Source organism: Triticum urartu, chromosome 2 (assembly GCF_003073215.2).
Source record: "Triticum urartu cultivar G1812 chromosome 2, Tu2.1, whole genome shotgun sequence".
Lineage (NCBI taxonomy): Eukaryota > Viridiplantae > Streptophyta > Magnoliopsida > Poales > Poaceae > Triticum > Triticum urartu.
The window spans coordinates 590,223,491-590,251,222 of NC_053023.1; the positions used below are offsets into that span (position 1 = coordinate 590,223,491).

The 27,732-nt window shown below is 43.4% G+C and overlaps 4 protein-coding genes across 4 annotated transcripts; 2 read left to right on the plus strand and 2 right to left on the minus strand.

Annotated features, from left to right (window-relative positions):
- The first annotated feature begins 3,707 nt into the window (after positions 1-3,707).
- Positions 3,708-10,842, plus strand: LOC125538972 (isocitrate dehydrogenase [NADP]-like). Its single transcript, XM_048702305.1, has 15 exons — positions 3,708-4,018; positions 4,116-4,159; positions 4,255-4,364; positions 5,460-5,497; positions 6,317-6,394; positions 6,874-6,927; positions 7,009-7,110; positions 7,214-7,299; positions 7,374-7,477; positions 7,918-7,986; positions 8,064-8,179; positions 8,348-8,382; positions 8,466-8,608; positions 8,753-8,875; positions 10,456-10,842. Exons 1-15 carry the CDS (start codon positions 3,784-3,786, stop codon positions 10,547-10,549), a joined length of 1,431 nt encoding a protein of 476 aa, XP_048558262.1. The 5' UTR covers positions 3,708-3,783; the 3' UTR covers positions 10,550-10,842.
- Positions 10,843-11,290: 448 nt separating this feature from the next.
- LOC125538974 (glutaredoxin-C6-like) lies at positions 11,291-13,816 on the plus strand. Its single transcript, XM_048702307.1, has 4 exons — positions 11,291-11,594; positions 12,280-12,368; positions 13,281-13,379; positions 13,531-13,816. The coding sequence occupies exons 1-4, from the start codon at positions 11,491-11,493 to the stop codon at positions 13,626-13,628; spliced, it is 390 nt and encodes a 129-aa protein (XP_048558264.1). The 5' UTR covers positions 11,291-11,490; the 3' UTR covers positions 13,629-13,816.
- LOC125538973 lies at positions 13,543-15,331 on the minus strand. Its single transcript, XM_048702306.1, has one exon. It carries the CDS (start codon positions 15,131-15,133, stop codon positions 13,949-13,951), a length of 1,185 nt encoding a protein of 394 aa, XP_048558263.1. The 5' UTR covers positions 15,134-15,331; the 3' UTR covers positions 13,543-13,948.
- Positions 15,332-19,866: 4,535 nt separating this feature from the next.
- LOC125533710 (myb-related protein 340-like) lies at positions 19,867-22,612 on the minus strand. The gene is made up of 3 exons (XM_048697077.1): positions 22,222-22,612; positions 20,796-20,925; positions 19,867-20,705 (listed from the first exon to the last, which is right to left on the minus strand). Exons 1-3 carry the CDS (start codon positions 22,373-22,375, stop codon positions 20,213-20,215), a joined length of 777 nt encoding a protein of 258 aa, XP_048553034.1. The 5' UTR covers positions 22,376-22,612; the 3' UTR covers positions 19,867-20,212.
- Positions 22,613-27,732: the final 5,120 nt, after the last annotated feature.

The following is a 27,732-nucleotide window of genomic DNA, read 5'->3' on the forward strand; positions in this document are numbered from 1 at the left end:
ACGTGACGACTATGGAGTTCGAAGACATAGTTGTTTCGTAGTTTCCTTTTCTTCTTTGTTGAGTCATAGGAACCACCGCACTGTTAAGTGGGGTCCAAGTGAACAAAGTCAGAGTGACTGGAGTGATGCTCAACCAAATCATATGTCTTTGAGCGAAGACAGTGAGAGCAAATCTTATCCAGAGCTGGATGAGTCAGCTTTACTTGTAGCCCAAGTCAAGCTGCCGCGTGTGTTTGAAATATGGCCGTTGGACACGTGTCAGTTCCTTAGTGACCCAGGGTCATTTAGGACAAATCAGGTCGGGTTGCCTCCTGGCTATAAATAGCCCACCCTCTACACCATAAATTGGTGGCTGCTCAGAGTTAGTGCACGGCTTTTGTCATTTGAGAGCAACCCACCTCCGAAGCATTTGAGAGAGAAATCCTTGCGAGAACAAAGCCCTAAACACCCAGAGCCAAAGAGTGTTAGGCATCACCGAAGTCTTTTTGTCTGCGTGATCTAAAGACTTGTTACACTTGAGGACTGTGAATCCTCCAGCTGGTTAGGCGTCACGTTCTGAGCATCCAAGAGTCATTGTGGATTGCCGGTGAACGAAGTCTGTGAAGGTTTGGAAGTCTACCTTGAAGACTTACCAGAGTGATTGGGCGAGGACTGTGTGTCCTTAGCTCAAGGGGAATAAGGTGAAGGCGCGGTCTTCTGAGTTGAATCTCAGCCTCCCTAACCAGATGTACAGTTGTCACAGCAACTGGAACTGGTCCAACAAATCCTTGTCCTCACCAAGCAATTGGTTCTATCCTTTACCTCTCTTTACTTACAGTTTGTCTTCGTGAAGTCATTGCCTGCTTGCATGATCTGATTGACTTCATTGTGTGAAGACTATTGTTGTTTGGCTTCATACTATCTTTCATCCTGATCCATACTACATAGCAGCTGATAGTCTTTGTGCTTTCACTTCATTGCTTACTTGACTATGGCTTGTCTAGTGTAGTCTACCTTCCACTGCATATCAATAGGTTTTTTTTTACTGTTTGTCTTCAAAGCCCCCGTGTTTTGAAGACTTTCATAAAAAATGTCTATTCACCCCACTCTAGTCGATAACTAGCACTTTCAAATTTCAAATGATGTTCGTGAATTGGTAAAAAATGTTCTTGATTTTGAAAAATGTTCATAACTTGTATAAAGATTGCAAATTCAAAAAATGCTCATATTTCAAAAAGTGGCTGTGAATTTGTAAAGTAAAGTTTGTTAATATGGAAAAATATGCACGATCTCAAAAAATGTTCGTGAATTCAAAAAATATTCATGATTTCAAAAATTGTTCGTGAATTTGCAAAGAAATATTCATGAATTCAAAAAAATGCTAAGAATTTGTAGAAACTGTTGGCAAATTTAAAAAATATTCATGATTTCAAAAAATGTTATGAATTTGTAGAAACTGTTGAAGAATTTAGAAAATGTTCATGATTTGAGAAAACTTTTACAATTTTGAAAAAAATTCACAATTAAAATTTCAAAAAATGTTCAGGATTTTGAAATAAGGTTCACTAATTCAAGATATGTTCACAAGTTGAAAAGGAAAAGAAAAAATGAACATAAAAAATAGAAACAAAAAAAAGAAATAAAAAAATAAAAGGAAAAAGAGAAAAATGAAAGAAAATAAAAGAACCCACTCTAGAAAGTTCTCAAACCCGAAAGTGGTAGGTTGCATTACTTGGGCCAACCGAAATTCAGGCAGTGACCGGTGGGCATTTGGTCGACTACCATCGACCTACGAGATAAATGGGAAGTGTGATTTGGTTAAAATAAGCCAGCAGACTAGTTACAACTTACAAGAAAGTCTCATCTTACAACTTACAAGAAAGTCTCATCTTCTATTAATCTTACTATCTGCCCCCTCAAGAGTGTGGTAAACGATTGTTATCGGTTCTCTGGGCATAGTGAATCGATTAGAAAGCAAAACTAAGAGCCATCACCCCTATTTCTTTTAAGATATACGCGGCAAATGAAAGAGAATTGTAGTGCGATAACAGGAGGTTAACAACCTCTAAACAATATGTTACTATCACGACGTGCAATTACTAGTGCAGAATCGAGCATTGGAGGCAGTTTTTTTTAATGCAGTACAATCGTAGATGCTCACATACGCTCTCTCTCTCTCTCACACACACACACACTCATCCCTAAGATCGATGTCGTGACCTTCGTGATCGAAGCTATGGCAAGGTGGATGCTTTTCTGCTGACTCCCAGCCCCCCTTTTGGAGTTGTGGTTTGCACACGTGAAACTTGATGGGGAGCACTGGAACGGGTTTGCACCCATGAAAATCGACGGGTTTTGGATTTTACCCAACAGCAAAGCCATGTTTGATATAATCTGGCTCATCCATGTCCCTTAATAGGGTAGATATCCGTGGGGATGCAGGTTTTGAGCCCATTGCCATCTTGAGTGCCAACGGCACGAACCGGCGGCCCTTCACTCCGCGATCACAGGAGGTTAACAACCTTTAAACAATATGTTACTATCACGCCGTGCAATTACTAGTGCAGAATCGAGCATTGGAGGCAGTTTTTTTAATGCAGTACAATCGTAGATGCTCACATACGCTCTCTCTCTCTCTCACACACACACTCATCCCTAAGATCGATGTCGTGGCCTTCATGATCGAAACTATGGCAAGGTGGATGCCTTTCTGCTGACTCCCAGACCCCCGCCCCCTTTTGGAGTTGTGGTTTGCACACGTGAAACTTGATGGGGAGCACTGGAACGGGTTTGCACCCATGAAAATCGACGGGTTTTGGATTTTACCCAACAGCAAAGCCATGTTTGATATAATCTGGCTCATCCATGTCCCTTAATAGGGTAGATATCCGTGGGGATGCAGGTTTTGAGCCCATTGCCATCTTGAGTGCCAACGGCACGAACCGGCGGCCCTTCACTCCGCGATCACAGGAGGTTAACAACCTTTAAACAATATGTTACTATCACGCCGTGCAATTACTAGTGCAGAATCGAGCATTGGAGGCAGTTTTTTTAATGCAGTACAATCGTAGATGCTCACATACGCTCTCTCTCTCTCTCACACACACACTCATCCCTAAGATCGATGTCGTGGCCTTCATGATCGAAACTATGGCAAGGTGGATGCCTTTCTGCTGACTCCCAGACCCCCGCCCCCTTTTGGAGTTGTGGTTTGCACACGTGAAACTTGATGGGGAGCACTGGAACGGGTTTGCACCCATGAAAATCGACGGGTTTTGAATTTTACCCAACAGCAAAGCCATGTTTGATATAATCTGGCTCATCCATGTCCCTTAATAAGGTAGATATCCGTGGGGATGCAGGTTTTGAGCCCGTTGCCATCTTGAGTGCCAACGGCACGAACCGGCGGCCTCTCACTCCGTGATCACCACATGTCCCCCACCCTACCACCTCATCCCCCGCGCCCTCGCTCCTCCGCAACGACTTTTTCACCATGTTTTTTTTGGAGGGGAGGCTTTTTTAGACATGCCTTTTTAGGGGTCTTTTAGACATGCCTGCGCGGCCAACCTCCTAACCGTGCCGGGCCGGGCCGGCACGTGGGCCTGGCCTCGCAGCCCAGGCATACCCGTCACATGCCAGGCATGCGGGCTAGTGGGCCAGCACGCCTGGCACGAACCAGGTGGCCATGTTCTCGACTCTGCTGTCGTTGGGCTCGAGGAGCCCATCTCTCTCGTCCGGCTCGACCAAGGCCGCGCCAGTCGGCCCTTTCCCCTCCCGTCTGCCAGCCGCCGCCGCGCCCACATTATGCGCCACCTGCTCCTGCCCCGCCGCCTTCTCGCCATGGCTCCCCTCTCCGCTTCCTCCGCGACCAAAGCCCTCCTGCTAAACCCCGCCCGGGGCCGCCTCCCCTCCTCGCTCGCGTGCCTCTCCGCCCCGGGCGGCCGCTCGTTCCGCGCCGCCTCGCTCCGCTGCTATGCCGCCGCGGCGGCGGCCGAGCAGCACCGAATCAAGGTCAACAACCCCATCGTCGAGATGGACGGTGCGTTTCCTCGTCGTCACACCTCCTCCTTCCTCCCCTATCTTCAGCGGTCCTAAACAAGTAAACATGCGAGTGGATTGTGTTTATTTTGTTCCAGGTGACGAGATGACGCGGGTAATATGGAAGATGATAAAGGATAAGGTGCGGAATTCTGCTTTGATCTTCGCAGTTTTTATAGTAGTTAGTGCTAGTTCAGTTTGTTCCCTGATGCGAGTGGATCATGGGGTCGTGTGCAGCTTATCTTCCCGTACCTGGACCTGGATGTTAAGTACTTCGACCTTGGGGTGCTCAATCGGGATGCCACTGATGATAAGGTCACTGTCGAGAGTGCCGAGGCTACTTTGGAGTAACTATACTTATCCCCTTTCCCTGTTTCTGCTCTCAATTATAATATGCTCCCTCTGTTCACAAATATAAGATGTTTTGAACATTTCAATATAGGCTACATAGAGACTGAAATTAGTGAACAAACACACTAAAACGTGTCTATATACATCCGATTCAAAAGAAAATTAGAACATCTTGTATTTGTGAACGGAGGGAGTATTTGATCCAATCCTTCATGTCAGTGACTTCTTAGCATTTTGGATGAAGAATTTGAATTTTGCATTTGGCATTCATGTGTCAAATTTTGGAGATGTTGCTTGGTAGGCTACTAGTAGCTGCAAGTATTGATGATGACCAGGATACTTCTGTGGAAATGAAATGGATCACTTCTGGTAGTCGAATGACTAATTTGATTACGTCAATTTTGTATGCCCTTGGCAAACTTTGGTTTGCTATCAGGTAGTACCTGATGGATTTTACTTGTCCCTTTTTCCATGGAATTGGCTCAGCCAAGTTGTTTTAAAAACTTGAATTGGCTCACTCATGTTCAAACAAGCGGCTTAATGAGAACCATTTATTGGATATCTTCTGCTCTGCATGTGCCCAATTTTCCCTAGCCAACTAACTCCACACTTCAAACAAGCGTTGACAAGGCTATTTCTTCATATGTATGCCATATGCATGGAGAGATTGTTTCCAGGATGACAATATTGTGCATAGTAGCTATGTCACATACACTCATGGTTCCCCTTCACAGCAAGGTGTTGGATCTTTTGTTCTTCGTTTCCTGCCATTTTGCTTGTGATTTGGGGTTGCACAGTTTCATATGCAACGATTTTTTTAGAGAATGCATATTTTTTGTTGACCCGAGATGTTTGCACATCTTTTCATTAAGAGGATAAGCAGAATAAGTTATGACATATCCTTTCCCTGATAGTTTTCCAGGCTAAAACTGTTTATTCTTCTACTGTGATGGTAATCATAGTTTTGTTTCATAAATTTGCATTTCCTAGTTCAAAGTGTAGCTTTAGGATTTTATTTTTTACATATTTGAAGAATATGTTTTTACATTCTTTTCTCATCTCTACCAATCTCTTTTCTCTGTTCTCAACAGGTATAATGTTGCTGTTAAGTGTGCTACAATTACTCCTGGTAGAGTCCTTTCTTTGATATCCCATATCAATTTTTCTTTTCTGGTGATAAAATGCATGCATTTCATGGCTTAATTTGTACATTTATTTTTAAGTATTCCTTCAAATGCCTGCATGCTCCTGGCACATGCCTATCCATACTTGCCTACACTTTTCTTGCTAATCAGCTGGCGTACATGAGCTTAAAATATTTATGAGAATGCTGATCAAATTTGGTTTGATACTAACCTGTGTGTCTAGAACCACAATAAGATGTGTTTCTGTTGACATAAATTGCAAGAGGAACAACAAAAATGAGATCTAATTTTGAAATACTTGTTTGGATTATCCAATCTGTTAATGAAGATGGTATCGGCCTTTTGTTTTGGCTTACACCATTTCTTATAATTTCACCATTTTTCATGGTGCTGAATTGCTGGTTGAGTTATCGTCCCTTATGCTTATGGATTCTTTATCGGATACTTATTTACTAAGTTTCCAATGAGAACATCATATATAAATATAGGACTAATTGTTTGTCTATTGTAAGGTAAATTGAATCCTTTAGTGAAACTTAATCTTCTATGCCTTTTGTTTTGCATTGTTTGCCTGTTACATTTTGTGTTACTAACTTATTAGGGTACTGCATTTGTTAGATGTAAACACATAGGTAAGTGTATTTGTTCGATTATTTAACTTTCTTTATGGGCTGAAGAGTATATATGGTGAAGTTTGATACATTGTGCCAATAGTTTGATTGAGTGCATCTGAAAAGTTTATAAGAACGAGGACACGTTCTTTTTGTTGGATTAATATGTCTTTTTTCTGTGTTTATATGCAGATGAAACAAGAGTCAAAGAGTTCAAGCTCAAGTCAATGTGGAGGAGCCCAAATGGCACCATCAGGAACATCCTAAATGGTTTGTTCATCTCTCTCTCTCTTTGAGTTGCCTTTGGTGTTGTAGTTACTGGATGAAATAATATGGAGCCAAATTGGTAGGCAATCTATAAATGTTACTCCCTCCGTACCATAATATAAGACCTTATTACATCCGATTTGTGAGCAAATCAGATGTAATAAGGTCTTATATTATGGGACGGAAGGAGTAGATTGTAAGAATTTGCTCATAGTAACATTTGAAAATTTTGGTAGGCTTCTTGACGTTTTGCAGTGTTACAAGTAACTATCGAACTCAATTAGTTTATACGTATCACAGTAACATCCTAAACATGGAATGCCACAGGATATTTCCATAGGTATCACAAAGGAACAATAGTATGAAAAGTATTAGTAACAATCTTCGAACAAAGAAGTACAAAACATACTTCCAAGAATATAATTGATAGTCTGGATCATGACCATTAACTTTGCCTTACACATTTTCACTATGACACACAGGAACTGTTTTCCGGGAGCCTATCTTGTGTAAAAATATTCCACGGATACTTACTGGTAAGAGCGGATATGTGAAATTATGTTTATGATAGCAAATAATAAAGTTTCCAAATTAAAGGAAGGAACCTTGTTTTGAAGGTTGGAAGAAGCCCATTTGCATAGGAAGACATGCATTTGGAGACCAGTATCGAGCTACCGATATGATTATTAATGGTCCAGGAAAGCTTAAGATGGTTTATGGTGAGCTCCATTGGCCTGCCATTTATTTATTATTTTTCTATTAATGCCAAAGCTTCTATTGTACCTTTGTTCATCTACTCCTTTCTTTTGTACTGAAAATCAGTGCCTGATGGAGCTGAGCCGGTGGAGCTAGATGTTTATGATTTCAAAGGGCCTGGAGTTGCATTGGCAATGTATAATGTGGATGAGGTATGATAGCGAACTAGATTTCATGACTCTATTCTTCTCTTGGGAGCTCTGCTAATTTCTGCTCTTTCTTTTAGTCTATTAGGGCATTTGCTGAGTCATCAATGGCAATGGCCCTGTCCAAGAAATGGCCTCTTTATCTGAGCACCAAGAACACAATACTAAAAAAATACGATGGCAGGTATCTGGAATGACCATTATTTACGATATACTTCTATTGTGCCAGAGTCATTAAGAACTTTTTTGTTGCGAGGACTACCAACCAGTCTCTTCAATGCTCTTATATACACTGTTTCATGCTGCACTCTTAAGTCTTAACTGTGAATGTACTAGTTATCCAGTTGCCATGAGGTTTCATTGTTGTGCTCTGACGATGTCTTGTTGGTAGGTGAAGTGATTATTCTAATAAACTGGAAGAGTGATAGGCTACTCTCTTAACCTGTATGGTTACTACTCTCGTTAACCTTATAATTTCCGTTGAACGTGCAGACTTGTTTATATGTAGTACAAGTGGTTTGTTTTTTGTTTCTCTGATGGCGTTTCGAGAGTATAATCTTGCAGTTAATCATATTGTCATACAGCAGTCCCAACTTGACATGTACAAATTTGGAATGTCCATAGATTCAAGGACATCTTTCAGGAGGTATATGAAGAGAATTGGAAGGAGAAGTTTGAGGAAAACTCAATATGGTTAGTGCCAATTTATACCAGATTTGGATCAGTAAAGTTCTGCTTAAATTATATTCGATCTTACATGATTCATGCAGGTATGAGCACCGGTTGATTGATGACATGGTGGCATATGCTGTGAAAAGTGAGGGTGGATATGTCTGGGCATGTAAAAACTATGACGGAGATGTTCAAAGTGACTTCCTTGCCCAAGGTTTGCATTGTTTTCTTCCTGATCTTGCAACACACTATAATTAAAGAGTTCTATATTTTCTGAAGCTGCATGATGATGTTAGCCAACACGCTTGCTTAATACTATGAATTTGTCCTGCCATTCATGTTTTATATTCAATCTATTTTTGTTGATGAGTTCTTGTTTCAGGTTTTGGTTCTCTGGGTTTGATGTCATCTGTTCTGGTAAGTCATGCTATTCCTTCTGCTTTTCTGTGGAATTTATGTTATTGTATTCGATCACTAGCTAAACAGCACCTCTTCTACAGTTATCTTCTGATGGGAAGACATTAGAGGCAGAGGCTGCTCATGGGACTGTCACTAGACATTTCAGGTTACATGAGAAGGGACAGGAGACGAGTACCAATAGCATAGCTTCTATATTTGCTTGGACTCGTGGGCTAGAGCATAGGTAATCACAATAGTGTTGATGATGAAAATTTACCCTTGAATTAGGAGATCTATCAGAATCTTCTTCTGCTTTTGTTTATAATCAGCTCAAGTGTTTTCACATTCTTCCCCTGCCTATGTAGTAACCACTTATTTCTCTGTTTAGAGCAAAGCTGGATAATAATGATAAGCTGCTGGATTTCACACAGAAGCTTGAATCTGCATGTGTTGAAACAGTGGAATCTGGGAAAATGACAAAGGATCTTGCACTTCTTAGCCATGGCACCAAGTAAGCTGATTTATGTATATGTTTTCAGTTTTTGTGGTGTTTCAGAAACTTTGGTTGATATCCTTGTGGTTACTCATTGATCTGGAAGCACAGTGATATTATTATTGTAAGCAACAATATATTATCTCAAACTGACAATAATAAAACAATGAAACAGCTAAAACAAATATGGTAGCATTTTATTGAGGATAATTAGTGACTAAGGTAAACAGAAAATTCATTGCTGTTGCAATGGACCAAATATTCTTATAGGTACCAGAATTTTAATTGCTTAACAGTAGCACTTTCACTAGCTCATGAGAGTGGGTGGGGCGGATTACAGTGTTTATTCCCAGTCCCGAATTTGCAAGAAACAACAGTTCATCAAAAATAATATTCCTCCCCTCTCTCAAACTTATTTTTTAAATCTTGGTGAATGTTCTTGAAACCTCTAGTCTTTTGTTTTGTATTCTCCCCATTCGTTTGTAAGTTTTTTTTGTTTGCAATCTTGCTCAAAATTATAAGGCGTGCATGCATCATTAGTGCTATTTTCTCTTTTTTTGCCCTTCCTTATTTTATTCTTTTTTTCTCAAGTATTTATGCATGATTAACCACACAAATTGTTCTCTCTCATTCTTTTCAAAGCACTTTGTTGCAGGATAATTTAGTCACAGTACCCTCCATAATTTAGTCATAGTGCTTTCGAGAGATGAGTGAGAATAATTTGTGTCCTTTGTCATGCGTAAATGCTCAAGAAAAGGATGAAATAAACAATGGCCAAAAGACAGGAAATAATATTAACTATGAATCCACACCTTACGATTTTCAATAAGATTATAGAAATTTCTTAAATCTACAGTTCTTTTCAAAGTACTAAATCTCGTGAGGAGTTTCCTAAAACCAGCTTCTTGCGCTCCTCTTCCGGAAGAACCACGCTATTTACGATGGAATGGAATTTGATAGCACAGCCAGCTCATCACGCACACAATTATGAACGGCACTAGTGGAACTTCATAACAGGCCCGTTCATGGATTTATCACTGATGGGTAGGCCTAGCCACACCTGTTAATTCCATTGAAATCCTAAAATGTGGTTTTCTAGAACCATGACACAAATGTGGTTTAGTTTTAGGTACGATTTCCTCCATTCACAAATATAAGATTTTCTAACCTTTTTTTTGAACCGGATGTATATAGACACGTTTTAGTGTGTTTGTTCACTCCTTTTAGTCCGCATGTAGTCCATATTGAAATATCCAAAATATCTTATATTTATGAACAGAGGGAGTACTTATAAGCTAGAACATTGTTCTTTGCTATTTTATCACAAAGCATAGTTTCAAGAAATGTACTCATCAAAAATAAAAAATAAAAAATAAAAATAAACGAGGGAGTATATTGCATCATGGTCTTTCTGAGTTGTCTGGTACTTTATGTCAACAGGCCAATCTGTCGGCAAATGCAAGAAATCACATTTATTTGTGGGAGTGTGTCAAATATGTTGCTGCCACTGTTTGTTGCTTCTGCTTGGCCTGTTGTGCTTCTTTCCTGGTGTTACACATTAACATGTCATTCTGTTTTCTCTGTATTGTTGTTGCTAGGGTAACAAGGGAGCATTATCTGAGCACCGAGGAATTCATTGATGCTGTAGCTCAGCAGCTGCGGGAAAAGATCCAGATGCCAGCCTCGTTGTAAATTTCAACCATGTGCATATGTTATTTCTAGCTGGAAGCCTCTGGAGTTGGGCGGACCAGGTTCAAGTTCACTCTGGCTGTGCGCATTCGTCACGTATTTTGATTGAGATGATGAGATGGAGGATCTGATACAGTTGCATTGTGTGGAAGCAATTTTTGTAAGGCCTGAACTTCGTGTTAATAATCTGCTATATCCGACCATATCCCTTCGGCGTTTGTTGGGTAAATAATGGTCCCTAGGCGGCCAAACTAGACTTTGAATGGACTTCAATATATACGTAGATTATTAGCCTAGCCTTCTGTCCATGTCCCCTTTTTTCACTTCCACGTATTTGTTTTTTTTTTCGTTTCTCACTTCTGATTGAAATTTTGCGGTGGAATGGTTTATATACTTCCATTGGTCCTATGTGTTCTTTTGATTTGAAAAATTCTTGTATCTGGAAAGTAAAGAACTCTCGTTCGCTGTAAAATTGTTCAAAACATGTGAGTAGCAAAAGGGTGGTCAACGGCGATTATTCAAGGAAGGTCATTATGCGTGGGCGTGGGTCCATGGTGTGAAGGCGGGGGATTCGCAGTGGTCGCCGTCACGTCTCCGGCGAGGTCGCCTTCTACATTTAGGGCCTTCCGTTCCGTGTGGAATTGGCAAGTCTCCTCGCCGTACAGCAAGAAGTACGTACTAAACACTCGTTTGTGATCTGAGGCCTGACCGCGTATTTAGCCGCCTCCCCGGCTACAGAAACGAAACGGAGCAAGAGAAGAGAAAGAGAGTCTCCACACGCGCGACGTGAGTGGAACGTGCCACGCCCACGCGGTCGTCGGCTGGAGACGCCCCACTGATTACGCGAGCCCCGACCCACCCCACCAGCACAGCGCCCTCGCCGCCCGCCGCTCACCTGCCCCGCGCCCCTCCGGCCGTATAAATACAAGGCGCCCGTGGCGGAGATGGGTACCGCTTTTTCCTCCTCCTCTTCCACCCCAGAGTCCAGAGCTATGGCGCTCGCCAAGGCCAAGGAGATCGTCGCCTCCGCTCCCGTCGTCGTCTTCAGGTCTGCCTCTCCGACTCATCTCCCCTCTCTCCATCTCACCGATCGCTCCTGCCATGAACAGACGCCGCTGAACTCGACTTGGAAATTCGGTCTGTGATAAGAACTGAAAAGGGGGCGCGGATGATCAGGAATAGATCCCACACTATTTCCGCATCTTATCCTTGGTCTTCTTTCCCCATCCCCTATGAGTAGAGCATATTCGTTCTTGTTTTTTATTCCCTGTTCTTTTTAAATTCTTTTCCGGTGGAGGAAGAAAGCTGCCTTAAATATATTTAATTAGAAGAACTGTACCCAAATCCTATTGGCTTGTTTGAATTCCGGATGCGCCACGGCCTTGAAATTAAGGATCCTCGGACCTCTTGCAAGGGATTGGGACGTTGTTAGGGGATCCACTAGCTAGGTTTATGTTGCGTCTTAAATATTTGGTCCAACTACTACTGTTTGTACCTGTTCCGATGATGATGAGCTTAACTACTACTCCATCCATTCCAAAGTAAATTAAGTCTCGTGGTTTTGGTTCAAGTTTTATGTCGCGTCCTAAATATTTGGTCCAACTACTGTTTGTACCTGTTCCGATCAAATATGTAGTAGTAGTACTGTATTTGTAACGACATGTTTGATGCCCAATGCTACATGCCCTGTTGACGCTAACTCTGATTCATCTGATTCTTTGGGCTATCTGCAGCAAGTCTTACTGCCCTTTCTGTGTTCAAGTGAAGAAGTTGCTCACGCAGCTTGGAGCAAGTTTCAAGGCCATTGAGATGGACACTGAAAGTAAGTAGAATTGTCCTGTCTCTTGGTTATTTAAATTTCACTTAAGTAGACTGTATGCACCTAAGTTTCACGGCCACGGGCTCCCAACAATTTTTTAGATGAATAATAACCTTAAGTTTCCTGCATCCGGATGTTGCTTTGTACTGTTGCGTTGAAATAGTGTCCTTGTTGGGTTTATAAGAGCTTAATGCAGGTTATTTTCCTGCATTTGGATTGCCCTGTGTACTGTTTTGTTGAAATACTATGCGTATTGGGTTTATGAGCTTTCATACTGCTGTGGCCTGGAAAAGAATTTAATATGACAGCACAATTTTTGGAAAAGATTTCAGTAAGCTCACTACGTAATGATGTGAGTGTGATATCAAATCTCTTGGTAGCTTTGATGATTGGTTAGACACATTAAGAAGCAATTGAGTTTTCTGTTAACAAAGAAGCAATTGAGGTCCCAAGGATCCAACAATGAATCACTATGTAGGGGCAGCTCTTTTGGCAGCTTAAAAAATAAGCCACCTTCTTCCTAGTTTTTCCTATAAGCCTTCTCTCTTATTCATCGGGGCTTCTAAATTAGTTATGGGATAAATAATTTAGAAGTCTCAACAAATTTTATGTGCGGCTTATTTTATAAGCTGGGGAGAGGCAGCTTATTTTTTAAGCCGCCTAAAAGAACTAGACCGTAATGAAAGTGATATCATCAGAACCTCAGAGTAGTTAGTCTTCTTTTTAGTGTTTACATGCTATGAGCAAAACACGTTTCTTTTAGATTCTGCTCCCAGTCGTACTACGCTACTACTCATCTACGCTCATGATAAACAATCAAGCATGTTCTAAGTTCTAATTGCCTCTGCATTGGGATGATCGGCACAGGACTTGGGAGAAACCTTATTCAACTAACCCATGTTATCTTTTATGAAGGCGATGGAACTGAGATTCAGTCAGCTCTTGCTGAATGGACTGGGCAGAGGACTGTTCCCAATGTCTTCATCAATGGAAAACACATCGGTGGCTGTGACGGTGAGCTGATTTGCTCCCTACAACCATGTTAAACTGTTGATTGTAGTTATGGTTCTATGAACAAGCAGCAAATTCCATTGTGCGAGCTTTGCTTTCTTGCAATTGGATTACTTTCTGATAGTTACTTCCATGTCAATGTCTTCTGTGGCAGATACTATTGCACTGAACAAGGGAGGGAAGCTGGTTGCTCTGCTGACAGAGGCTGGAGCGATCTCCGGTTCTTCTTCGAAGACCACCGTCACTGCTTAGCTTTGTTTGCGAGTTGTCGTGATCGACATGTTAGTGTGTTACATGAGTTGCATTGTTCCCGTGTCATGAAATAACGAAGTTGGATGTGTTTGGCAAGTTCAGGGCTTGTTGCTGTCTAGCATGTCCGCAGCGACTGTTAAATCTCAGTGTAAAACTCGTTAGAAATAAAGCAAATTATTTTGGTGATATCATCAAACCCCAAATTACTGTCGTTCGTTTGCATATATACATGTCACTCTTTATTGTTTCCCTGCTGAAAGGGAACCGTAGACGTTTAAGGCAGAATTCAGTTTCATGACAGAATCTGCAGACCAATTTTTCTACCGCCGGTAACCAAGCATTTTCAGGCACAGCTTGTACACCACCAGCTCCTCGTCTTCGTCCATTGGTGCCTTCGCTGCGGGCAGCTCGCCGTGCGGGAAGTCCTTCCCGAACCCGTACTCCTCCATCCACCACTCCGTCCGAGACACCCGCCTCACCGTCACGTCGTCTTCCCGGTACAAGAACACGCGGCGGTACCCCATGTCCCCGCCATTGCCGTTCACGACGCGGCCTTCGCGCACCGGCACGTACGCCCCTGGCCCTGCCCTCCGCGGGCGCGCTTTGTCCTCGTCGTTCTCCTCTAGCTCGCGCCGGCGCCGATGCGCGGCGAAGAACCACTCGCACCGGTCGTTGGCCGCCGGGAACGCTACCGTGAGCACCGCCGGGTGCGCGGCAAAGACGTCGGGCACGGCGTACAATCTGCAGCGCCGTGGGTCACCCAGGTTGAGGCTGTCGAGGTAGAGCTGGACGAGCACCTGCGGCTTATTCATGTCTTGGTGGTGCGCGGGGGACGCGGGCTGGTGGACGCCGAGCATCGTATGGACGACCCCGCCACGCGCCGGGTAGAGCTTGCAGACCACCATGTCGAAGGCGGCGGCGGCAGAGCGGCAGTCGCCGTACTCGTCCATGCGCCACTCGGTCTCCCTGGTCGAGGCCGAGCCAACCTCGGCCTCGTCCTCGTAGTAGCGGAAGGCGTGGCAGTAGGCGGCGCCGCCGAGCAGCCTGGCCTCGCTGCCGAGGCGGTACGCGCCGGGCCCGGCCCTGCGCCGCCCGCCCTGGCATTGCGCGCGGCACACGAAGAAGAACCACTCGGGCCGGCCGTTGGCCGGCGGGTACACGGCGGCGAGGAAGCCGGGGTGCGCGCCGTAGACGTCGGCGTCGTGGATCTGCCGGGGCAGGCCGTCGCAGAGCAGGGCGCGGCGCAGGGGCAGGTACCGGGCGACGATGGCGTCCGGGGCCGGGTCGAACGCTTCGTCGGGGGAGGCGTTGACGGCGTCCGTCGCCGTGGCGCGCGGCGGCGGGGGCCTGGGAGGCTTGCCCGAGTTGGGCGGCGCCCGGGGCAGGACGATCCAGCCGTCGTCGGTCTCCTCCTCCAGGTCGCGGAGGGCGGAGGAGGCCGCCGTGGTGGCCTCCGGCGCAGGCTTCTTCCTGGCCGGCGAGGGTTTAAGGGCGGGCCAGTACATGTTTGTGTGCCGCACGCTACCGTTCCGCGCGATGGATCGGTCGATCCTCCAAGGGTGCACGCAAGATCGTTTATGTCAACGCGAAGCGCGCGGTTCAGGTCCCCGAGGCCGACCGCCCCAACGGGTGAACTTGACGTGGAGGTCGAGCCGGCCGGTCGAATCAGGGATCGGAACGGAATCCGAAGCGAAGTACGGCTGGACGCGGGGTAAATCTCGCCTTTTAGGTTTTTTTTGGTTCATAGGATAGGATTATCATAAAAATAGGAATTTTGTAGGAAATGAGATGACATGTATCTCAAATCCTATAAGTAGGAATAAGAAACAAGATGTCATTTGGTTGACATCAAAGGAATTTTTCCTTTGAGTCTAGGCTCTTTTTTATTTTCCTATGAAATGTGGAGGATAGGAACCAATCCTATGTAGGAATAGGAATCCATTCCTATGAACCAAAGGGCTCTAAAGGAAAAAAATCCTATAAGAATCCTATCCTCTAGAATTTCTATGAAATTCCTCTAAACCAAAGGAGGCCTTAAAGGAAAAAATCTCGTTGCCAGTTTTTATTTTTTAATTTAAAGGGAAAGCAGGATAAATGAATTTCAAACAATAATTAGAAAAAAGGTTATATATAGGGATACCAATATGCCTTCCGGCGGATTTATGAGCTGATTTTTTTTGAGAAAAACGAGCCGAATATATTTTGACCCTTGTCAAGGGGTCTATGTGCATGCATCTAAGGCCTATCCTTTTCTACCTAGAGAAGCGACTTGCCAGTGTAGGTTGAGATGGACTCTCTAATGACAGTAAAATTGATTCAAGCTTCAGATGTTGACAGATCGGTTTACTCGTCCATCATCAAGGAGATTAATTAGATATCTTCTATCCTTTCGTGATTTTTGTATTACTCATGTAAATCGTAGCCAAAATAAAGTTAGTGATAGTTTAGCATATTTTGCTCGTAGCGAGGGTAGAACCATGACTTGCCTTGGTTCGGGCCCTCCAGATGCTTTGAATTTGGCTGCGATGGATTGTAAGGACTTGAGGTTTTGAGTTATACAAATTTCTATCCGAAAAAAAAGAACTCCTAGCTAGTCGATGGGCCTCCCAATTCAAGCTTCTGGATTTCTTGAGAAGACCTGATTTCTTCAAAATTCGCTGATCTAACCTTGATCGACAACATACACAAACCCGTAGGTGCTCATGGATTGCTTTTTTTTTTGAACACGTGCTCATGGATTGCTGTGAACATTATTTGAAATATGTTTTTTTGTAAATCAACGTTTCATGAAAACATAAACATTTCTTTTCAAATTTATGAACATTTATACAATCTGTAAACATTTTTGTATAACTATTTAGTTAAAAATATAATAACATATTTTTTTAAAAAATAAAATATAATAAAACAAAGAAACCAAAAAATCTAGTAAAAAAACAAAAATAGAAAACCAGTTCAGAGGAACCTTTTAGAAAGTTCCCATACTTATCCGGTAAAAAGCCGGGTTGATAACATTCAGAAGGTTTCCAAAACCAGAACCAGAGTCCAATATACAAACCGTAAAAGGGGCCGGCCCAGTGCGCTTGCTCCTGTGCGGAAAGACAACCATTTGACGCAAAGAGCGGAGAGCACCTAACTAACGCCTGATCCTAAAAAAAAGCGAGAAAACCCCCCTTTTTTTAGTTGAATCGAGAAAAAGACCTAAGCAACGCCTTAAGCGCCACCGCGCGCATGGTGGGCCGGCCCAGCTACGCCTGGATGACAGGTGGACCTTGGATGGGTTGCCAGCTGGATCGGTTGACCGTTGACTTTTTAAAATGATTTGAAAAACCGTAAAATTTACAAAAAACCAAATTTTGAAAAACATTAGTTCGAAAAAAAGATCAGAAATTTCAAAAAAAAATTTGAGAAAAGTTCATCGGTTTTAATAAAAAATAGCAGATTTTGGAAAAAGAGTTTGCAAAATTTAAAAAATTGAATAGGAAGTGTTCATGCATTTTTATTTTAGAAAATCACGGATTGAAAAAAAATCACAAATTTAAAAATCTGTTTATTGGTTTTGAACAGTTCCTAATTTTAAAAAAGTTCACAATTTGAAAATGTACGAAGAAATTGAAAAGAAGCTGTTAAATTTGAAAAAGTTCACATATTTGAGAAATCACGCATTTTAGAAAAAGGAAGAAAAAATCAAATAAAAGATAAATGAATTTGAAATGTGTTCACGAATTTAGAAAAGCCCATGATTTGGAGAAATAAGTTGCAATTTTTAAAAAGAATAAAAAAGGAAATGAAAATGAAAAAGAACAAAGAAAGCCATACATAATTCTCCATGAAAAAAACCCAGGGGAATATCGCTCCAGAAATAGCTCGGTAGGCCCAGTCATATTCCTGCATCATCTTTCTCTTAAGGTACCTATGGTTAGCCTCTATATTAATACTCCAGCCTTTTGTAGCTTTCCTAAGACTTCTCATCTTGGTATGCCAAATATCTATTGTATTCCTACCCTTAGCAGGCCTAGTCCAAGCATTTACTACAACTACTCTAAAATCACTTCTTAGCAACCACCATTTCTCAAACTTAAAACTAGAGCTTCTGGATTTTCGATCCATACCAGAATCCCATAAGATGGTGGTATGGTCACTACCCAGCCTAGGGAGATTCTGAATGGTTGGCAATGGGAAAATCAGATTCAAGCCAGTTGAGGAGAACACCCTATCAATGGTGGCCATGACAAGATCACTCCGGTTGGTGGACCAAGGGAATAACCTATTGCCCATCTTGATCCCTAACAAACTCCAAATCCCCACCCCAAGCATAAAAAGGGCCACACCACTTGTGATCTACATTACAATTTTCTTATCAGAGCTATACCTAACTAAATTTAAATCTACCTCAACCAAAGTTGGGATAGAGTAGTCTACAAACAAAGAGTCTAACTGAGAGAGAAAGGCTTCCTTCCTAGATTCATAAGCAGATCCACAGACTACCACTATCCTAAAAGCAAAGGCATTAGCCTTGGACTAAACCAAACATGAAACAAAAAACATTTTTATCTGCCATGTGAATGTCCTTTTCTTCAAAAAATTAGTGTTTTAGAATACTTCCATCAATTAGTCAATGTGCAAACTAACTTAACTAACTAAAGTATGTGATGTCGGGATGGTACGAGCAAGTGCCCGAGAGGATGTTTGCAAACTATATAAGCTAGGTTACACATTTCATCTACTATGGAATATCAAAGCAAGCTTTCTACTTAAATTGTCATGAGTCGTGAACTAATGATCGAGCTACCTATGTTGATGCTTTGAATCTATATTCAGAGCTTTTTTCCAACTACCGGAAAATTTGAACGGTATATACGCCATTAACATGCCTATGCTTATATATGTCGGCCAAATCAGACTTTGAAATAACTACCACGGGCTAGACAATTCATGTGATAATGGGATTGGTTAAGGAAGACTTAAGACGGCAGAAATCCGAGTCACATTGATTAGTGTGGAGTCACTCCCTCTTGAATGATGGCATGCCCTAGGTTCACATTATCATATATGACCCTAGCACATGCATGCATGCATGGACTACCGAAGATACCATTTTCCCTCAAAAAGGAAAATAGATACCATCTTTTTTATATATAATATGTTTTTAAATATATATGCAACTAAATTTTGTAAGAATCGATTAACAAAATTGCATTACTTTTTCTACATCGGTTGAGCTATAATGGCCCCCTTAGTTAATTTTAATAGAGATGGATTTTGTTAATATTGAGTGGACCGAGAATATTGCCAACTCGTGGACCAAGCACAAAAAAAGGAGTGAGATTTTAGGCTTGAATATGGGCAATTCAGTTCGGTTGCATTGTACCCTTAGGGCATGATGCTGCACATCGCCTTCCTTCCTCGCCTTTCCTCTCCTCCTTCCTCCTATAGTGACTAGCGCACCCGTCAACCCCACGACACTGGCCCCCTTGTTTTTTTGCTCCAGCCGCCCACCGTAAACCATAACTGCTTAGATATGACAAACCACCACTACCGCCAAACCCCCATCAAGCAGTTCTCCAAGCCTAGATGGGAGCTCATTATTCATTGCCATCACTGGTTAGCTACCCGCCTTCACCATCGAGATCAACATTGACCTCACCTCGCCGGCCGGTCAGCGTCTCATGTCCTCCTCCTTCCTCTTCCTCATATCAGGATATTAGACAAGCTATGAGGCCTTTGTTCTATAAGTTTAGTCTTTCATGATTATTTTCTCTAGGCCTTGCGCAATAAAGGCTGATGCGGATCTTTCAGCCATGTGATCAAGATTCTAAGGCTGGTAGCGCTGATTATGTAGTTGAGTAATGCTCAGTTTGCGATTGTTCAATTGTCGAATTGTGTTGTGCTAAACCTACTTCATAGTCTGGTGTAAAAATAAAACCATGCGAAGTAGCCAAAACTGAAAAAGCCGGTTAGAGCACCGAGCATCGCTCGGTTGGCTAGCTGGGCGAGTGCACATGCTGCCCACCAGCGTTCGAGTCCTGAACTCAGCATTGCATGCTCACGGCGTTGCTTCACCAAGCGTTCGAGTTCCGAACTCAGTGCTCGTGCTCACGGTGTTTCTTCTATGAAAACAAACCATTAAGGGCTAGTCCTGACATGTGTTAAACAATAGGCGGTTAAACAGACCATAAAATAGTCAAAATACAGTTAGACAAACAGGATTATCATAACCCGACGTAATACTCAGAGATAATGTTATATTCAGACAGTTAATATTAACACAGAAACCAATTTCAACACACGTCCCTGATGTCTGAGTAGGCACCGGTCAGGAAGACAGCTTCGTCAGTGCCAACCAGGGAAAACACATCTTCAGTTTCCCCTCGAGAAAGTGCAGCAGAGCTTTCAACGTGTCACCAACTGAGCCTCCTGCAAAGTGGGCGTACGATAGTTGTTGTTGTTGTTGCCGCATCATTATCCATCACTTCAGCACCATGTACTCTCGCATCCCTCCGTTCGCTATCAGAAGGGAGCATGCAACTTCTTAATGGGGTCTTCTTTTGCTCTCGCCGCGAGGGCTAACGGTGGGAATCCAGCTACCACAGCGCGCATGCCCCACCGTCGCCGTCATGGGCCACGTCTTCGAGGTTCCACAGGCTTCCCCACGTGGCGCCGTCATCCTCGGTCGACCCATACTCCTCGCTCGTGGAGGCGCCGCAGCTGCCGCTCTGCCCGGCGCTGTGGAGGAGGGCGCAGGACATGGGGCACAGGAAGTCCAAGACGTCCTGCATGATCAGCTCCTCGTGGCCGTGGTCAGCCAGCGCCGTCGCTGCCGGGCCTACGTTGCCGGTCATCTTCTCGTCGACGTCGTCCTCGGCAGTGGCGCTGGCGAGCTCGACGTCCTTGCCCTGCCCAAGTAGCAGCTTCTGTTGCTGCTGCTGCTGCTGCATCTCACGCCGCTGCATCAGGAACCGAGCCCTGGCGCGCTCGATGTTCTTGGACGGCTTGCCCTTCTTGTAGTGCGTCCTCCAGTAGTTCTTGATCTCGTTGTCCGTCCTCCCCGGGAGGCTGCGTGCAATCGTCGACCACCTGAAGAAGAAACGTGACACTGAATTTTAGCTCGATCGTTCAAGTCTATTGTTTCAGCTGATCAGTCTGCAGTACCAGTGTATATTTTACCTGTTCCCCCACAAGGAGTGGAGCTGGACTATGGTGCTCTCCTCTTGGGGTGTCATCTTGCCTCTCTTTAGATCAGGTCTGAGGTAGTTAACCCACCGCAGCCTGCAACTCTTGCCACTTCTCTTGAGACCTGCAGCAGCATGCAAAGCTCAAATGAGAAACGTACTCGGGGGCAGGCCAAGTGATTAGATTACCACATGTGCAATACTATACTACGTACCACGCAGGGGTGGTCCAGGAAAAAATATTACCTGGCCTGGCCACGTACCCATATGAACTATATAGTCTATTGGTGTCATTTGCCTCATTTAGTAATACTGAATTCATCCCTTTGCATGCGGCTTTACCCGAAAGCTCGAGCCCAGGGAGAAAGATATATTTCCACATATTGGGGTTGGATTAACCCCAACGCATGCCTGGATGCTGGATACGCCGCTAGTGCTGTGCATATATAGTTGATGTCGGCATCACTATGTTGATACTAATCCAACTAACTATTTAGGTATATATAAGTGCTAATGTCTTTCCATCTGATACATAGCCAACTGACTAGATATTTTTCATACGTCAATTAACTAATTATCTGGTGATTATTCGTCCAACACTCCCCTTTGGCTTGCCAATTCTGCGAGGTGGATGCACATAGACGGGATGTATAGTCCGTCCATTATAGGCCATGCTACACTTAGTTTATACATATATGTATGTATATTTTTCACCTCAACAAACGCGTGTACGTACACTAGCTCATGGTCATGGGTGTCTTGATTAAATAGTTAATCAGTAGCCCATGGAACTTGCCCGGACTTCCCGTACGTAGCTCGCTCAGGAATCAGGACCAGCACTATATGCACGCATGCATCTTCCATGTATATCGTATGTAAAGCAGAGCTAGCTAATAGGTTTCTACTTACGTGCAAGCTAGTTCTTGTAGAGTTGAAGAATTGATGATTGAAATCTCATCAAAGGAACGCACTGACGATATTCTCCAAGAAATTTCAATGCGTGAGTGAAAGAGAGCGTTAGGTAGTTCATCACCATCTTCGTCCTAGCAAGAAGAGACGAACACACACAAGACCGTACAGTACAGGATCGAATCATGCATGCATGCGGCCGGCTAGCTTTGTGAACTCGCAAGTTGCCGGTACTTGAAGATCCTAAGGTACTGTTTACGGCCGTGTGCAACTTGCAGGCCGGATCAATCATTCGCAACTTGCCAGTTGCAGACGAGCCGGCCGGGTTAATTGGAAAAGGAGGTCCGTACTTGCAGCGACAAAAGTCAAGGAAGAACATAAAGCATTAGAGCAAGCTAGAAAACATCAGATCAAGAGCAGGACAAGAAAAATACTCTTAGTACTAGTAGTAATCCGTTCATCCAGGAACCTCGAGTTAATTAGGAGTACGATTAGTACTCTACGGGCCGTACCTGTGAGCTTGGAGACGGAGTTCCACCTCCCTTCGCCGTGCTGGGCGACATGGTCGAGGAGCAGCTTGTCCTCCTGGGTTGTCCACGGGCCTTTCCTCCACTCGTCGTCCTGCTTCCCCCAGCAGGCCGCGAGCTGCCCTTCCGCTTCCGCCATTAATGGCGCGCACTCCTCAGCTAGCGAGCGAGCTCTCCCACTTAGCTGAAAGAGATAGCACTGCTACTGCTAACTAAGCTGAGCACGTTGCCGCTGCTGCTGCGATTTCAGCTCTTTTCTTGGAGATATTTTTTTGTGCTAGCTGCTGGTAGGGACAGAGCGTGTTACGCTTAATCAGCTAGCGGCTATCAAATCCAAGGCGGGGGAGAGGCAACCTTTCTTTCCTCCGATGCTGTCGCCCAGCGAGCGATGGCATGGGACGAGTGAGCCGCTGCCGCGTATATATGGGGCAGAGGATCGATCGATAGCAAGAAATTCTCTGCGTCACTGTCAGGGGAATTCCAGCTCCACTACCCTGCTTGCGGAGATTCCCCAAAATGCCCACGGTAATTTTTCCTTCTCTTCTGTCTCTCTCTCTCACTCTCACTCTTTTAAGATAAGTTACTGCGTGCTGCTTACGGAAAGCGCTGGGTGCGTGTATCGGGCTATGTCGGCCTCATGATTTGGAAGAATCAACCATAGTTTTTTTTTCTTTAAAAAAACTTCGACTCATTCATCAGCGTACCTGTCATAGCAATACAAAGAACACCAGAAGTAGCATAAATCACATTCAGTTACGTAGACCATGTAGCAACGACTACAATTAGTGCAGTGAGTCGAAACTGTAAAACTATGTTTCTTGGTTTCTTTGTTAGAATTCAGCAAATGTTTGATACAAACGAGTTCTCCCATGAATTTTGAAGAGAGGTGAATTTTGTGCGTTAAGCCTGTTACATCATATACGAATACCATGGGGCCCTCATAATTTTATTTACACGAATCGAGGAATCTTTCAATGGAAGAAGGTCACATATATAGAATGAAATTCTACAGAGTGAGTTGAAAATATTGCATTTCACAAGACCATAAACTGCATTGCCTCCTAGAATTGTTCTTTCTTCAAAAATAATAATTGTAACCGTCCCTTTTCGATTCGCAGTGCCCGCTTCAGGCACATCTTGTAACGTAAGAAGTTAGATTTTTCAAGTAAAAGATGATGTACCTGTCAATAGCAAGGCATCCTTGATTACTTTGATAATTTTAAAGCTCCGCGACTCCAGTATTCTCGATGTGCGAGTGTGCACATCTGGTGATACGTGTGTATACACATTTACGACTTTGTATTTTGATTAGAGAAAATTATGTTTTTGGTCCCTCGAGTTCCCACAAAGTATAGACTTGGTCCCTTAAGATTTTTTTGGTATGCATTTGGTCCCTCAAGTATCACAACCGGATAAATTTGGTCCTAAACCAGATTTTGAGCACATTGACCGGGTTTGACCGCCACAAAACCGCCTGATAAACAGTAAATATGAAAAAGAACTTCGAAAAATGACAAAATTTTGCTAGAGCCCATCCAATGTCATTTCATGACAAAAATTTGGTCGCACCTTGCGCACGTAAGCATATTGGACCCCAAAATTTTTCAGAATTTTTTGATTATTTTCGAATTTACTATTCATCAGCCAGATTTTTTTTCTTTTGCCACGAGCTCCTCGAGTGCCGAAAGAGCTCGAAATTTTGTTTGCATATTGCGCATGTAAGCATATTCGACCCCAAAAAATTTAAGGTTTGTTTTATTTTCTTTTTTCGAATTTACTGTTCATCGGGCGGATTTGTGGCGGTCAAAACCGGTCAACGTGCTCAAAATCTGGTTTAGGACCAAACTTATCCGGTTTTGAGATTTAAGGGACCAAATGTATATCAAAAAAATCTTGAGGGACCAAGTCTATACTTTGTGGGAACTTGAGGGACCAAAAACATACTTTTCTCTTTTGATTAAAAAGATCCATCAAGATATAGGCAAACACACACGTAATCCACGCGTGCATGCCCCACCAGCTTCACTTAAAGCAAGTGCGGGCAACAAAACTTAACATATGCACGAACAATACCCACAGTTTTCGTATACTTCCTCAATCTGATTTTTTTTCTTTTGATAAAGAGCGCTTTTATCAACTTAAAATGTAGCATCAAGCGGATACATCATATTGAGCGACACTCAGACTTGGCATAATTAGGATGCACACAACCAACAGAAACAAGTTTGACAAAAATAAATAAATAAACAAAATGACATATCGCCAGCAGTAAAGTCCTATGGAACGGACATTTTGCCTATGTAGGAGGAGGTGGATTGATTCAAAGATTATGTTTGCTACCCATGTTGGGTAGAAACCTCCCTGGCCAAGGATATATAAGGCTTGTTTTCTGGCTAATGCAAGACTTTAACCGATAGCTAATCTATTGGTAAGTGATTTTTGTAATACAAATTCCAAATCATAAGCTGGTACTTTGAATATGAATCCGTTTGTGTCATATATAAACTACATAGTAGTAGTAGTAGTAGAGTAATTCTTGATCGAGATTCGTATTAACACAGCAAAACATACCATATTTATCTGGACAAAGAGTGTACTTGCTGAGGATGGAGAAGAGCATGCGAGAAATCGACAAGTAAAAAGAAGTAAATATCAAGAACATGTACACCTGATTTATTATGCAAAAACCAAAAAACTACAGGCACATGACAACAACTGTATCAGGGGTACCCTTTGAAATCAAATACCTTGAGTCCATGTGTGATGGATGTGGTGCCTATGGGCACAACAACCACAAGGGTAGTGGATCGGATGCGCAACAATCAGTATTCGATTGCGAGTGAGCTGGCATGTGACGCGATGTTGCTATCTCAGTGGGCGGCAATTACACCATGATGGCTCTGACGTATTTCTCATGCGACCGCGATGGCTCGTGTGGAGTCCAAAGAGCGTCGATGGACACACGGGGAGCCGACTTACTCCACAACAAACCGGTAGAGATGGTCGACAAGTGCATTGGTGAACCAATGACGAGTATGAGTTTTCTCCAAGGTGAAAACCCTTGATCATCTTCTTTGGCCGGATCCGGGAATGTCAACATACATGCATCTTCCTCTTGTTGGAGGTGTTGGCTCTGCCTTTAGGGGTGATAGCCCCACAATTGACCTTTTGGTTTGATCTTATCAATATGGACGTTTGAGCGACAGACCCTTCTTAAAAGAGTTGTGTGTATCTAGCATAAAAAAACTTGTATGTATCTGAATATGCATAGACCGAGAGGCATGTTATGGCTAAATTTAAGAGATATCGTAAGAACATTGGCAAAGCTAAAAAATAGCTATCGGTAAAAAGGAAAGCGGGATTTACCGCAAACCGAATGGACCGAAAGTTACTTTGCGAGACGTAAACGTCGTAGGTTTTCCAGAAGAGCGCGTCGTGGGTCACTGGATATGCCACATGTGTCAGTTCATCCCCTGATTGCAATAGCGTTCGATGGATCGACTTTCCGACGCACAAGCGGACTAAACTAATCATCTTTAGTTTGACGACCATGCGCCGCACTGCTTGGAGTGCAGTAATTCTCGCGTACATCCTCCTCACCTGGTCGCTCCGGCACACCCCTGAGCTGGCACGCGGTTACAAAAGCATATGTTCGTGTGTGCTGTGGTGCTTTGCCGAGAACTAGAAAGGAGAATTGTGCTAATAAGTACCGATCAGACGTCTGATCTGCATCGCTATCGAGAAAAGAGAAGGCACGAAGCAAATCAAAAGCAAACACATGATCGGTCACTCGATCGACATGCCAGGTAGCCTCGTGCATTACACGCGCCCCCGCATGCACCTGATCTTGAGCTGCATGTCGGCCTGCCCCATCTGGTCAAGTCTTGACCGATCAGTCAGCATGGAATAGGAAGCATCTCACCCGCAAAAAAAAAAGAGAGAACTAGGAAGCATCTACAGTCAGACTGCCAAATTCGGTCCCTAAGCGTCCACGGATGTGCCCGGAAACGACTTCGAACAACGTTAGACGACCCTTCAGTTATCCTCCTTGCAATCAGTCTCTCACTTTTAAATTCTCAAATTCATACAAACGCATGCACGCAGATCATACACAAATAAAAAAATCTAACAAAAAATAAATAGTTCAAACATAAATATTATTCCGAGTGCACAATTCAATTATTAAATTCCTTGGTGTCATTGTGGGTCCATGTATGCTCCACAAGAACATCGAGTAGTTGCATGTGCATGTTCTGATCTCGAAGATTGCAAAGCATCTCTAGAAAGTTCACAATATGCTCGGCATTTTGTTCCGGGAGGTGGTCTTTTACTTCGGGCTTCACCCTCATCATACAATCATGTTGTGCAAAATGAACAACATGGCATCAGTGCCACCATGTCTCGGATTCTCACATCATTGCAACTCCACAAACAGTACCCCAACAAGTTTGGAGCACTCTGAATGCTCTTTCCACATCCATCCTAGCCGCTTCTTACATTGTTACAAAGTGGCATTGTTTGTTGCCATGGGGATCGGATATATATGGTCTTGACAAGTAGCCCATTGAGGATAGATACCATTGACAAGGTAGTATCCCATGTAGTAGTTGTGTAGTATAGTTGTATGGCGGAGCATCCCCATCAGAAAGTCTCTTGAACACCGGAGATCCCTGGAGCACATTAATGTCGTTGTGAGAACCAGACATGCCAAAGAAAGCATGACAAAATCCAGAAGCGCCTTGATGCCACTGCTTCGAGTATGATGGTGGTCTCTTTGGTGTGAGCTTGTTACATCCCGCGCAAAACTTTGGGGCGGATCTTCTATTACCAACGTATGTAATCAACTGAACTACCATACCTGGAAAACCTCTTGTAGCTCCAATTTCCATCAACCTCTCTGTATCTTTGACAGTTGGTTCTCTCAAGTACTCTGCTCCAAACACCTTTACCACGGCTCGGGCAAACTTGACAGTGACATCAAGACATGTGCTCTCCCTCATCTGGACCATCTCACCAACGACATCTACGGTGGTACCTAATGAAGCATCCTCAGAGTAGTCGTGCATTTCTGCAAAGGAGGGAACGACAGTTGCTCGCGACAATCCTTTCAAAGACTAAAGTAGGGATCATATGCCTCCACGCCCTCCACCACACGCAAGAACAAGGGTTTGCCCATTCAGAAGCCATGCCTAAAAACCCATCATGAAACTTTGGTTAGGGTTGAAAGTAGTCCTTGTAAACCAGCCATCCGCCAACAATCCTATCCCTTGTACAATTCTCCTTCCCTTGACCGAACCCTTGAAGTTCAAATATATGCTCCACTTCCTTCTTCATTTCCTCATGGATGCTCATCATCATCATCATGACCTCTGCATCCTACGAATCCGAGGAATCGACGAACCCTTTATGAAAGAAACCATCAAGCTAATTGTTGTGAAGCTCCTCATCTTATGAATCCGCCGTTTTGGCTAAAATAATAAAAATATAGCTCACAAA

Coding starts and splice junctions, on each gene's coding strand:
- LOC125538972 (XM_048702305.1), top strand. CDS start 3,784: ATGCGCCACCTGCTCCTGCCCCGCCGCCTTCTCGCCATGGCTCCCCTC. Junction 7,987..8,063: donor TTTGAGGAAAACTCAATATG/GTTAGTGCCAAT, acceptor TGATTCATGCAG/GTATGAGCACCGGTTGATTG. Junction 8,383..8,465: donor GTTTGATGTCATCTGTTCTG/GTAAGTCATGCT, acceptor CCTCTTCTACAG/TTATCTTCTGATGGGAAGAC.
- LOC125538974 (XM_048702307.1), top strand. CDS start 11,491: ATGGGTACCGCTTTTTCCTCCTCCTCTTCCACCCCAGAGTCCAGAGCT. Junction 11,595..12,279: donor GCTCCCGTCGTCGTCTTCAG/GTCTGCCTCTCC, acceptor GGCTATCTGCAG/CAAGTCTTACTGCCCTTTCT. Junction 12,369..13,280: donor CATTGAGATGGACACTGAAA/GTAAGTAGAATT, acceptor TCTTTTATGAAG/GCGATGGAACTGAGATTCAG.
- LOC125538973 (XM_048702306.1), bottom strand. CDS start 15,133: ATGTACTGGCCCGCCCTTAAACCCTCGCCGGCCAGGAAGAAGCCTGCG.
- LOC125533710 (XM_048697077.1), bottom strand. CDS start 22,375: ATGGCGGAAGCGGAAGGGCAGCTCGCGGCCTGCTGGGGGAAGCAGGAC. Junction 20,926..22,221: donor CTCCGTCTCCAAGCTCACAG/GTACGGCCCGTA, acceptor ATGCTGCTGCAG/GTCTCAAGAGAAGTGGCAAG. Junction 20,706..20,795: donor CACTCCTTGTGGGGGAACAG/GTAAAATATACA, acceptor TTTCTTCTTCAG/GTGGTCGACGATTGCACGCA.